Source organism: Notolepis coatsorum (genome assembly GCF_963971535.1).
Source record: "Notolepis coatsorum genome assembly, chromosome: 20".
Lineage (NCBI taxonomy): Eukaryota > Metazoa > Chordata > Actinopteri > Aulopiformes > Paralepididae > Notolepis > Notolepis coatsorum.
In genome coordinates, this window is record NC_140184.1 from 12,016,500 (window position 1) to 12,029,443 (window position 12,944).

At 42.0% G+C, this 12,944-nt stretch overlaps 1 protein-coding gene across 1 annotated transcript in view; it reads right to left on the reverse strand.

Annotated features, from left to right (window-relative positions):
- wdhd1 (WD repeat and HMG-box DNA binding protein 1) overlaps positions 1–12,944 on the reverse strand; it is an 87,345-nt gene that overhangs the window by 21,514 nt on the left and 52,887 nt on the right. The window contains exon 19 of the mRNA XM_084337353.1: positions 1,405–1,631. Coding sequence (XP_084193479.1) covers positions 1,405–1,631 — 227 coding nt within the window. The remainder of the gene's footprint in view (positions 1–1,404; positions 1,632–12,944) is intronic.

Genomic DNA, 12,944 nt, shown 5'->3' on the forward strand with positions numbered 1-12,944 from the left:
ATTAAAAAATGTATTAATTTGATTATTAATTTGATTAATTAATTAATCTAATTAATCGCATTTTAATGGCATAACCATTTTATGCCTGATATTCTATAATCATATTTCAAATTGCATGTGTCCAGATGGCAGAATTCAGTACTGTATCTACAAAACCTTCTGTTTAATCATTTTCCATTTATTAATTTGCTTAGATTTTTCAGGTCTGGTAAATTTTAGCATGGTGTTATTCACAGTCAAAGATAAAAAATGTTTTATTGATATTCTCATTTGGTTCATTACAATTTACTCAAGCCTAGTAACAGACACAGTATTTCTGACACTGGGAATACATTCCCCGAGATCCATAGATGTCCCTAGAATCAGATACCAAGAACATGCAAATGGACCATATTAAAAAAAGTCTGTAAATGTGTATTCTACGTTCTTATGGAATGAATGATAAAAAGAAAATTTAAGAAATTTATTTAAAAAAAAATATATATATTTTAATTAATTTTGAGTTAATTTTCATAACGCAATAATTTGCTGTGTAATTAATTAATCTAATTAACGCGATAAACTGACAGCCCTAGAAAAAACACATGCATTTTAACAGGAATGGCAGTCAGACCATCTTCCTGAGAAAATAAAAGACAAACTATAATAAAAAATTGTATGTGTTAATCGCATGATAGTGTAATTACATATAAACTTGTAATCGCAATCTCCGATGGGATCATTGGAATTATTCTTTTTGGATTACCTTCTGGCTACGGTAAGGACCCCCTATGTCTATTTTACCAAACGACCGTGGAACATGTTTATGTAACTATCACAGTGGCTTACTGTACCGGTCATAAACAAGGCTTTTTCTAACAATAGGATTTTCTGGGTAAGACTACCCCCCCCGCCCCTTGATGATTTTGTGAAGGTACATATGTACATGTTATATACCTTTGATTTGACAGTATTTGGGTGTTCAGGGAATCAATCAGAACGATTCGGGCTCATTGCACATAAAGCATCCCATCTCACGATCTATGGAAAAAGACTGGATTCTTTGGGAAATGGGCGATGTTCAGCGTGTAATAAACTACAAACTACAGTGTGTAGAAACGACCACCTTTTTACATGCTGTACTGCAAATAGTGTCTGTCAAATGAGCCATACCATTTTCCCCATAGCTATAATATAGAATATACAAATAGCTCCGCAAAGATCATGAATTATCGCGAAAACAGTCACGAAAAGCCAGCCTAGTAAACGCAGGATGCGCGGCCAGCGTGGCAGAGAAAGAGTTCATTTGAATGTACTCTGCCCAGTGTCTCTTCATCCTCTTAAAACAGTCACAGTCTTGTTATGCACCGTTACGGTGTAATGTTGTTTTCAACACTAGACCGACCAATGTCTTTTTGGCTTTACCCAGAATTCCACCTGGTACTGGAGTGCTCTGGCTCCTCCTCCTCCTCCTCTGGCTCCTCCTGCTCTTGGAGCTGATTGGCCTTCTCCATGGCGATGTCGCTGAGGCGCTGGGCGAGGGCCATGCGTCTGGAGCGAGAGGCGTAGCGGATGGCCAGGGTCACAACGTTCTGAGTCATCAGCTCTGCCAGCTCCACGCAGCGAAACTCCCTCTCCAGCTTACAGGACAGCTGGGGGGGGGGGACGGGGGGGGACGGAGGGGGGGGGAGGGAACGTTTAGGCCCAGTCCACACGATCACGGGCATTTTATTTTTTTTTAATTTTTTTTCAAACAAATTAAAAACTGTCCACACGACTGGTTTAAATCCTGCACAGTGACGTCATATACATGTAGTACAATGCCAAAGCAGTAGGTGGCGATGTAGTTCAAACATGAAGGCCATTTCAACCAATCAGAAGGGTTTATAGTTAATACCGGAAACTAAACTGAAGCCTGGAAGTTCTGGAACACAACATCCCTCCTTGCTCACAACCAAACAATTCTACAGTTTGCAGCTAGAACAACGTGCAATAAACAAAAAAGGATACATTCACTGTGTGTTCTGCCTCATTTGTTGATGAAACAAAATCAACATCAACACAATTTACCACCAAGAGCGGAGTTTAGTCTCACAAAAAGATCGCCGATTTTGTTAGCTTACGTGCTAACGTAATAATAAAGTAGTAACGTTAACGCTAGTAGAATGAAAACGTTATTTAACAGATTGCAGAATGGGTACAATACAATACGGCTCAATACAAACAATTGTGCAGAATGTTGTAGTTTGGATTGGGTTCCTTATAACAATAACTTGACAACACACATAAGTTTAGTTGGTATCTGCAGCTTCAGGTATTTACTCAGCGTCAGATCAGGAATGCGACAACAGACATCATCAGTCAATCACAACACTCTTCAACACAGATGATACGTTTCGAACAAAAGTTTGTTACAATCATTTTCATATAACGCTACTTGGGACGCGTGTAGCTTAATCCCAGCGGAAGAGTGCAAGAGCGCTTCCGCATTCTTCGCCATACGCCAGTACGGTAATGCGCATTTCCTTTTCCTTCGCCCAGGTGCTCGCGCGCGCATGAGATCCCCGCTTGGTTCGACGCTTTGGTTCATATTAATCACATATTAACGCTAACGCGCCATATTAGCACACATATATACACGCGATGGAAGCAGCAGGCGATCACTGCTACTGTTATTCAGCCGCGCCGTAAACAGACATCACTGATATAGAGTGTCTGGTCAGTAACATGGGTCTAGAACCCACCTCACCCCTGCCCACTTTGACAACCTAGGATGGCTTAGAGTAGACGACAGAGTACATTTTCCTTTTTGAAAATCATCTGACATGTTAGCGCTGCAGATATAACAAAGAGGTCTAGCTGAGTCAATGTTGATGGTTTTGTTGAACATTTGTACGTCACAGGAGAGAAACCGTGTATTCAAAGAAAGCTATTAAAATAGTCTTTGAATCTAAATATACTTTCTTTGTAAAATGTGTCATAATGTAGCATTTGTGTGTGTAACGTACTGTAAAAAATAAATGTTTTTTCACAGGAAATTCACTATTATTTTACAGATTACTTTTGTTTTTCTACTTTAAGTGTAAATGCCATACAAATATAGTAAATTACCTTTTATCAAAATATTAACCATTAAATAAAGGTTGTAATTAGGGCTGTCAGTTTATCTGTATGTCATATATGTCCTGATGAATTGAAAATGGGGGAACCTGATGTAAACAAGACGAAAGTCTTTCTCTGGTCTGCATCCCCTTAACAATTGTGTGTATTGAGCCGTACTGTATTGTACCCATTCTGCAATCTGTTATTTTCATTCAATCAATTTCATTCAATCAATTTTATGAATGACCGAAAAAACAATGTTACAAAGTAAAGTTGACAGCTGCGTTGTGTTATCGTTACAATGTACAGGGAAATAACATTATGTGGTCCTCGTTTGGATAATATGTAAAGTACAGTTGACAGCTGCGTTGTGTTACATTGCAATGTACGCGGAAATGCTGCGTTGTGTTGCAATGTACTACATGCATTCCATTTCGGCGTCTGAGCGGGGGGAAAGAAAATGCGCATTTGGAGGGCGTTACCGCGGCCAATCAGGGCAAAATGCGGAAGCGCTCTTGCACTCTTCCGCTGGGATTAAGCTACACGCACTTGGGACAGCTCTACTGGAAATAACCTCGGTTTCTATGTCCACACGCAACCACTGCAACCGGGGATGCGCGCAAAACTTCACCCTGGACTCCGTTTTCAAAGACCATGGTTGCAGTGTTCCAAAACCCCAGTTGCGTGTGGGCGAACAGAGCAACCGCGCACATTAAGGCTCAGTTACATAACACCCGCGCTCGTGTGGACAGGGCCTTAGTCTGTTTACACCCAGCTCACAGGACAGCTGGAGGGGGAGAGGGAACGTTTAGTCTGTTTACACCCAGCTTACAGGACAGCTGGAGGGGGAGGGGAGAGGGAACGTTTAGTCTGTTTACACCCAGCAGCTGGAGGGGGAGGGGAGAGGGAACGTTTAGTCTGTTTACACCCAGAGGAGAGGGAACGTTTAGTCTGTTTACACCCAGAGGAGAGGGAACGTTTAGTCTGTTTACACCCAGAGGAGAGGGAACGTTTAGTCTGTTTACACCCAGAGGAGAGGGAACGTTTAGTCTGTTTACACCCAGAGGAGAGGGAACGTTTAGTCTGTTTACACCCAGAGGAGAGGGAACGTTTAGTCTGTTTACACCCAGAGGAGAGGGAACGTTTAGTCTGTTTACACCCAGCTTACAGGACAGCTGGAGGGGGAGGGGAGAGGGAACGTTTAGTCTGTTTACACCCAGCTTACAGGACAGCTGGAGGGGGAGGGGAGAGGGAACGTTTAGTCTGTTTACACCCAGCTTACAGGACAGCTGGAGGGGGAGGGGGAGAGGGAACGTTTAGTCTGTTTACACCCAGCAGCTGGAGGGGGAGGGGGAACGTTTAGTCTGTTTACACCCAGCTTACAGGACAGCTGGAGCAGGTAAAACAGAGAGAGGAGAGCGAACGTTTAGTCTGTTTACAGCTGGAGCAGAGAGAGGAGAGGGAACTTATATTTACATTGATATAGACCCGCCCCTTGGTTCAAAATAGCTTTTAGTTTTGTAGCCCGTCTAAGTTCCATTTCCAAAAAGTTTATATTATATATTGGTCTACTCGTGTAAGGTATTTGGGAACAATTATGATCAGAATATAAAAAGGTGCATATCAACACCTTATACAAACTAAGACCTAAACCAGGATATTAGCTAGTATCTGGAATATTATGTGTATGTAAACGCTCTCATTGAATTATTGTCCTGTGTCTGAATCCTGTAAACAATCATTCAGGACAGACGGAACACACAACAGCTGACTAACGCCCAAATGTTATTAGGCCCTAGAAGGAAATAGATGGCTGAATGTCATAAAAAATTTTGTAAAGTCAACTCTGATGAGTCTAACGTGTGTAAAGATGAGAGTCTAACGTGTGTAGAGATGAGTCTAACCTGTGTAGAGATGAGAGTCTAACATGTGTAGAGATGAGAGTCTAACGTGTGTAGAGATGAGAGTCTAACGTGTGTAGAGATGAGAGTCTAACGTGTGTAGAGATGAGAGTCTAACGTGTGTAGAGATGAGAGTCTAACGTGTGTAGAGATGAGAGTCTAACGTGTGTAGAGATGAGAGTCTAACGTGTAGAGATGAGAGTCTAACGTGTGTAGAGATGAGAGTCTAACGTGTGTAGAGATGTGAGTCTAACGTGTGTAGAGATGAGAGTCTAACGTGTGTAGAGATGAGTCTAACATGTGTAGAGATGAGTCTAACGTGTGTAGAGATGAGAGTCTAACATGTGTAGAGATGAGAGTCTAACGTGTGTAGAGATGAGAGTCTAACGTGTGTAGAGATGAGAGTCTAACGTGTGTAGAGATGAGAGTCTAACGTGTAGAGATGAGAGTCTAACGTGTGTAGAGATGAGTCTAACATGTGTAGAGATGAGAGTCTAACGTGTGTAAAGATGTGAGTCTAACGTGTGTAGAGATGAGAGTCTAACGTGTGTAGAGATGAGAGTCTAACGTGTGTAGAGATGAGAGTCTAACGTGTGTAGAGATGAGAGTCTAACGTGTAGAGATGAGAGTCTAACGTGTGTAGAGATGAGTCTAACATGTGTAGAGATGAGTCTAACATGTGTAGAGATGAGAGTCTAACGTGTGTAAAGATGTGAGTCTAACGTGTGTAGAGATGAGAGTCTAACGTGTGTAGAGATGAGAGTCTAACATGTGTAGAGATGAGAGTCTAACACGTGTAGAGATGAGAGTCTAACGTGTGTAGAGATGAGTCTAACATGTGTAGAGATGAGAGTCTAACATGTGTAGAGATGAGAGTCTAACATGTGTAGAGATGAGAGTCTAACATGTGTAGAGATGAGTCTAACATGTGTAGAGATGAGAGTCTAACGTGTGTAGAGATGAGTCTAACATGTGTAGAGATGAGAGTCTAACATGTGTAGAGATGAGAGTCTAACATGTGTAGAGATGAGAGTCTAACATGTGTAGAGATGAGAGTCTAACATGTGTAGAGATGAGAGTCTAACATGTGTAGAGATGAGAGTCTAACGTGTGTAGAGATGAGTCTAACATGTGTAGAGATGAGAGTCTAACGTGTGTAGAGATGAGAGTCTAACATGTGTAGAGATGTGAGTCTAACATGTGTAGAGATGAGAGTCTAACATGTGTAGAGATGTGAGTCTAACATGTGTAGAGATGAGAGTCTAACATGTGTAGAGATGTGAGTCTAACATGTGTAGAGATGTGAGTCTAACGTGTGTAGAGATGAGAGTCTAACATGTGTAGAGATGAGAGTCTAACGTGTGTAGAGATGAGAGTCTAACGTGTGTAGAGATGTGAGTCTAACATGTGTAGAGATGAGAGTCTAACGTGTGTAGAGATGAGAGTCTAACGTGTGTAGAGATGAGTCTAACATGTGTAGAGATGAGAGTCTAACGTGTGTAGAGATGAGTCTAACGTGTGTAGAGATGAGAGTCTAACGTGTGTAGAGATGAGAGTCTAACGTGTGTAGAGATGAGTCTAACGTGTGTAGAGATGAGAGTCTAACATGTGTAGAGATGAGAGTCTAACGTGTGTAGAGATGAGAGTCTAACGTGTGTAGAGATGAGAGTCTAACGTGTGTAGAGATGAGTCTAACATGTGTAGAGATGAGTCTAACGTGTGTAGAGATGTGAGTCTAACGTGTGTAGAGATGAGAGTCTAACGTGTGTAGAGATGAGAGTCTAACGTGTGTAGAGATGAGTCTAACATGTGTAGAGATGAGAGTCTAACATGTGTAGAGATGAGAGTCTAACATGTGTAGAGATGAGAGTCTAACATGTGTAGAGATGAGAGTCTAACGTGTGTAGAGATGAGAGTCTAACGTGTGTAGAGATGAGAGTCTAACGTGTGTAGAGATGAGTCTAACATGTGTAGAGATGAGAGTCTAACGTGTGTAGAGATGAGTCTAACATGTGTAGAGATGAGAGTCTAACGTGTGTAGAGATGAGTCTAACATGTGTAGAGATGAGAGTCTAACGTGTGTAGAGATGAGAGTCTAACGTGTGTAGAGATGAGAGTCTAACGTGTGTAGAGATGAGAGTCTAACGTGTGTAGAGATGAGAGTCTAACATGTGTAGAGATGAGAGTCTAACGTGTGTAGAGATGAGTCTAACGTGTGTAGAGATGAGTCTAACGTGTGTAGAGATGAGAGTCTAACGTGTGTAAAGATGCGAGTCTAACGTGTGTAGAGATGAGAGTCTAACATGTGTAGAGATGAGAGTCTAACGTGTGTAGAGATGAGTCTAACATGTGTAGAGATGAGTCTAACGTGTGTAGAGATGAGAGTCTAACATGTGTAGAGATGAGAGTCTAACGTGTGTAGAGATGTGAGTCTAACGTGTGTAGAGATGAGAGTCTAACGCGTGTAGAGATGAGAGTCTAACATGTGTAGAGATGAGAGTCTAACGTGTGTAGAGATGAGAGTCTAACGTGTGTAGAGATGAGTCTAACGTGTGTAGAGATGAGTCTAACGTGTGTAGAGATGAGTCTAACATGTGTAGAGATGAGAGTCTAACGTGTGTAGAGATGAGAGTCTAACGCGTGTAGAGATGAGAGTCTAACGTGTGTAGAGATGAGTCTAACATGTGTAGAGATGAGTCTAACATGTGTAGAGATGAGAGTCTAACGTGTGTAGAGATGAGAGTCTAACATGTGTAGAGATGAGAGTCTAACGTGTGTAGAGATGAGAGTCTAACGTGTGTAGAGATGAGAGTCTAACGTGTGTAGAGATGAGAGTCTAACGTGTGTAGAGATGAGAGTCTAACGTGTGTAGAGATGAGAGTCTAACGTGTGTAGAGATGAGAGTCTAACATGTGTAGAGATGAGAGTCTAACGTGTGTAGAGATGAGAGTCCAACGTGTGTAGAGATGAGAGTCTAACATGTGTAGAGATGAGAGTCTAACGTGTGTAGAGATGAGAGTCTAACGTGTGTAGAGATGAGAGTCTAACGTGTGTAGAGATGAGAGTCTAACGTGTGTAGAGATGAGAGTCTAACGTGTGTAGAGATGAGAGTCTAACGTGTGTAAAGATGAGAGTCTAACATGTGTAGAGATGAGAGTCTAACGTGTGTAGAGATGAGAGTCTAACGTGTGTAGAGATGAGAGTCTAACGTGTGTAGAGATGAGTCTAACATGTGTAGAGATGAGAGTCTAACATGTGTAGAGATGAGAGTCTAATGTGTGTAGAGATGAGAGTCTAACGTGTAGAGATGAGAGTCTAACGTGTGTAGAGATGAGAGTCTAACGTGTGTAGAGATGAGAGTCTAACGTGTGTAGAGATGAGAGTCTAACGTGTGTAGAGATGAGTCTAACATGTGTAGAGATGAGTCTAACGTGTGTAGAGATGAGAGTCTAACGTGTGTAGAGATGTGAGTCTAACGTGTGTAGAGATGAGAGTCTAACGTGTGTAGAGATGAGAGTCTAACGTGTGTAGAGATGAGAGTCTAACGTGTGTAGAGATGAGAGTCTAACGTGTGTAGAGATGAGTCTAACATGTGTAGAGATGAGTCTAACGTGTGTAGAGATGAGAGTCTAACGTGTGTAGAGATGAGAGTCTAACGTGTGTAGAGATGAGAGTCTAACGTGTGTAGAGATGTGAGTCTAACATGTGTAGAGATGTGAGTCTAACGTGTAGAGATGAGAGTCTAACGTGTGTAGAGATGAGAGTCTAACATGTGTAGAGATGTGAGTCTAACGTGTAGAGATGTGAGTCTAACGTGTGTAGAGATGAGTCTAACGTGTGTAGAGATGTGAGTCTAACGTGTGTAGAGATGAGAGTCTAACGTGTGTAGAGATGAGTCTAACGTGTGTAGAGATGTGAGTCTAACGTGTGTAGAGATGAGAGTCTAACGTGTGTAAAGATGAGTCTAACGTGTGTAGAGATGAGTCTAACGTGTGTAGAGATGAGAGTCTAACGTGTGTAGAGATGAGAGTCTAACGTGTGTAGAGATGTGAGTCTAACGTGTGTAGAGATGAGAGTCTAACGTGTGTAGAGATGAGAGTCTAACGTGTGTAGAGATGAGAGTCTAACGTGTGTAGAGATGAGAGTCTAACGTGTGTAGAGATGAGTCTAACGTGTGTAGAGATGAGAGTCTAACGTGTGTAGAGATGAGTCTAACGTGTGTAGAGATGAGAGTCTAACATGTGTAGAGATGAGAGTCTAACGTGTGTAGAGATGTGAGTCTAACGTGTGTAGAGATGAGAGTCTAACGTGTGTAGAGATGAGAGTCTAACGTGTGTAGAGATGAGAGTCTAACGTGTGTAGAGATGAGTCTAACGTGTGTAGAGATGAGAGTCTAACATGTGTAGAGATGAGTCTAACGTGTGTAGAGATGAGTCTAACGTGTGTAGAGATGAGAGTCTAACGTGTGTAGAGATGAGAGTCTAACGTGTAGAGATGAGAGTCTAACATGTGTAGAGATGAGAGTCTAACATGTGTAGAGATGAGAGTCTAACATGTGTAGAGATGAGAGTCTAACGTGTGTAGAGATGAGAGTCTAACGTGTGTAGAGATGAGAGTCTAACGTGTGTAGAGATGAGTCTAACGTGTGTAGAGATGAGTCTAACGTGTGTAGAGATGAGTCTAACGTGTGTAGAGATGAGAGTCTAACGTGTGTAGAGATGAGTCTAACGTGTGTAGAGATGAGTCTAACGTGTGTAGAGATGAGAGTCTAACATGTGTAGAGATGTGAGTCTAACGTGTGTAGAGATGTGAGTCTAACGTGTGTAGAGATGAGTCTAACGTGTGTAGAGATGAGTCTAACGTGTGTAGAGATGAGAGTCTAACGTGTGTAGAGATGAGTCTAACGTGTGTAGAGATGAGAGTCTAACGTGTGTAGAGATGAGAGTCTAACGTGTGTAGAGATGAGTCTAACATGTGTAGAGATGAGAGTCTAACGTGTGTAGAGATGAGTCTAACGTGTGTAGAGATGAGTCTAACGTGTGTAGAGATGAGTCTAACGTGTGTAGAGATGAGTCTAACGTGTGTAGAGATGAGAGTCTAACATGTGTAGAGATGAGAGTCTAACGTGTGTAGAGATGAGAGTCTAACGTGTGTAGAGATGAGAGTCTAACATGTGTAGAGATGAGAGTCTAACGTGTGTAGAGATGTGAGTCTAACATGTGTAGAGATGAGAGTCTAACATGTGTAGAGATGAGAGTCTAACGTGTGTAGAGATGTGAGTCTAACGTGTGTAAAGATGAGTCTAACGTGTGTAGAGATGAGAGTCTAACGTGTGTAGAGATGAGAGTCTAACGTGTGTAGAGATGAGAGTCTAACGTGTGTAGAGATGAGAGTCTAACGTGTGTAGAGATGAGAGTCTAACGTGTGTAGAGATGAGTCTAACATGTGTAGAGATGTGAGTCTAACGTGTGTAGAGATGAGAGTCTAACGTGTGTAGAGATGAGTCTAACGTGTGTAGAGATGAGAGTCTAACGTGTGTAGAGATGAGAGTCTAACATGTGTAGAGATGAGAGTCTAACGTGTGTAGAGATGAGAGTCTAACGTGTGTAGAGATGAGAGTCTAACGTGTGTAGAGATGAGAGTCTAACGTGTGTAGAGATGAGTCTAACGTGTGTAGAGATGAGAGTCTAACGTGTGTAGAGATGAGAGTCTAACGTGTGTAGAGATGAGAGTCTAACGTGTGTAGAGATGAGAGTCTAACGTGTGTAGAGATGAGAGTCTAACATGTGTAGAGATGAGAGTCTAACGTGTGTAGAGATGAGAGTCTAACGTGTGTAGAGATGAGTCTAACGTGTGTAGAGATGAGTCTAACATGTGTAGAGATGAGAGTCTAACGTGTGTAGAGATGAGAGTCTAACGTGTGTAGAGATGAGAGTCTAACGTGTGTAGAGATGAGTCTAACGCGTGTAGAGATGAGAGTCTAACGTGTGTAGAGATGTGAGTCTAACGTGTGTAGAGATGAGTCTAACGTGTGTAGAGATGAGTCTAACGCGTGTAGAGATGAGAGTCTAACATGTGTAGAGATGAGTCTAACGTGTGTAGAGATGAGAGTCTAACGTGTGTAGAGATGAGTCTAACGTGTGTAGAGATGAGTCTAACGCGTGTAGAGATGAGAGTCTAACATGTGTAGAGATGAGTCTAACGTGTGTAGAGATGAGTCTAACGTGTGTAGAGATGAGAGTCTAACGTGTGTAGAGATGAGAGTCTAACATGTGTAGAGATGAGAGTCTAACGTGTGTAGAGATGAGAGTCTAACGTGTGTAGAGATGAGTCTAACGTGTGTAGAGATGAGAGTCTAACGTGTGTAGAGATGAGAGTCTAACATGTGTAGAGATGAGAGTCTAACGTGTGTAGAGATGAGAGTCTAACGTGTGTAGAGATGAGAGTCTAACGTGTGTAGAGATGAGAGTCTAACGTGTGTAGAGATGAGAGTCTAACGTGTGTAGAGATGAGAGTCTAACGTGTGTAGAGATGAGAGTCTAACGTGTGTAGAGATGAGAGTCTAACGTGTGTAGAGATGAGAGTCTAACGTGTGTAGAGATGTGAGTCTAACGTGTGTAGAGATGAGAGTCTAACGTGTGTAGAGATGTGAGTCTAACGTGTGTAGAGATGAGAGTCTAACGTGTGTAGAGATGTGAGTCTAACGTGTGTAGAGATGAGAGTCTAACGTGTGTAGAGATGAGAGTCTAACGTGTGTAGAGATGAGAGTCTAACGTGTGTAGAGATGAGAGTCTAACGTGTGTAGAGATGAGAGTCTAACATGTGTAGAGATGAGAGTCTAACATGTGTAGAGATGTGAGTCTAACGTGTGTAGAGATGAGTCTAACATGTGTAGAGATGAGAGTCTAACATGTGTAGAGATGTGAGTCTAACGTGTGTAGAGATGTGAGTCTAACGTGTGTAGAGATGAGAGTCTAACGTGTGTAGAGATGAGAGTCTAACGTGTGTAGAGATGAGAGTCTAACGTGTGTAGAGATGAGTCTAACGTGTGTAGAGATGAGTCTAACGTGTGTAGAGATGAGAGTCTAACGTGTGTAGAGATGTGAGTCTAACGTGTGTAGAGATGAGAGTCTAACGTGTGTAGAGATGAGTCTAACATGTGTAGAGATGAGAGTCTAACGTGTGTAGAGATGAGTCTAACATGTGTAGAGATGAGTCTAACGTGTGTAGAGATGAGTCTAACATGTGTAGAGATGAGAGTCTAACGTGTGTAGAGATGAGAGTCTAACGTGTGTAGAGATGAGAGTCTAACGTGTGTAGAGATGAGAGTCTAACGTGTGTAGAGATGAGTCTAACATGTGTAGAGATGCGAGTCTAACGTGTGTAGAGATGAGAGTCTAACATGTGTAGAGATGAGTCTAACGTGTAGAGATGAGAGTCTAACGTGTGTAGAGATGAGTCTAACATGTGTAGAGATGAGAGTCTAACGTGTGTAGAGATGAGTCTAACATGTGTAGAGATGAGAGTCTAACATGTGTAGAGATGAGAGTCTAACATGTGTAGAGATGAGAGTCTAACATGTGTAGAGATGAGAGTCTAACGTGTGTAGAGATGTGAGTCTAACGTGTGTAGAGATGAGAGTCTAACGTGTGTAGAGATGTGAGTCTAACGTGTGTAGAGATGAGAGTCTAACGTGTGTAGAGATGAGAGTCTAACGTGTGTAGAGATGAGAGTCTAACATGTGTAGAGATGAGAGTCTAACGTGTGTAGAGATGAGAGTCTAACATGTGTAGAGATGAGTCTAACATGTGTAGAGATGAGTCTAACGTGTGTAGAGATGAGAGTCTAACGTGTGTAGAGATGTGAGTCTAACGTGTGTAGAGATGAGAGTCTAACGTGTGTAGAGATGAGAGTCTAACATGTGTAGAGATGAGAGTCTAACGTGTGTAGAGATGAGAGTCT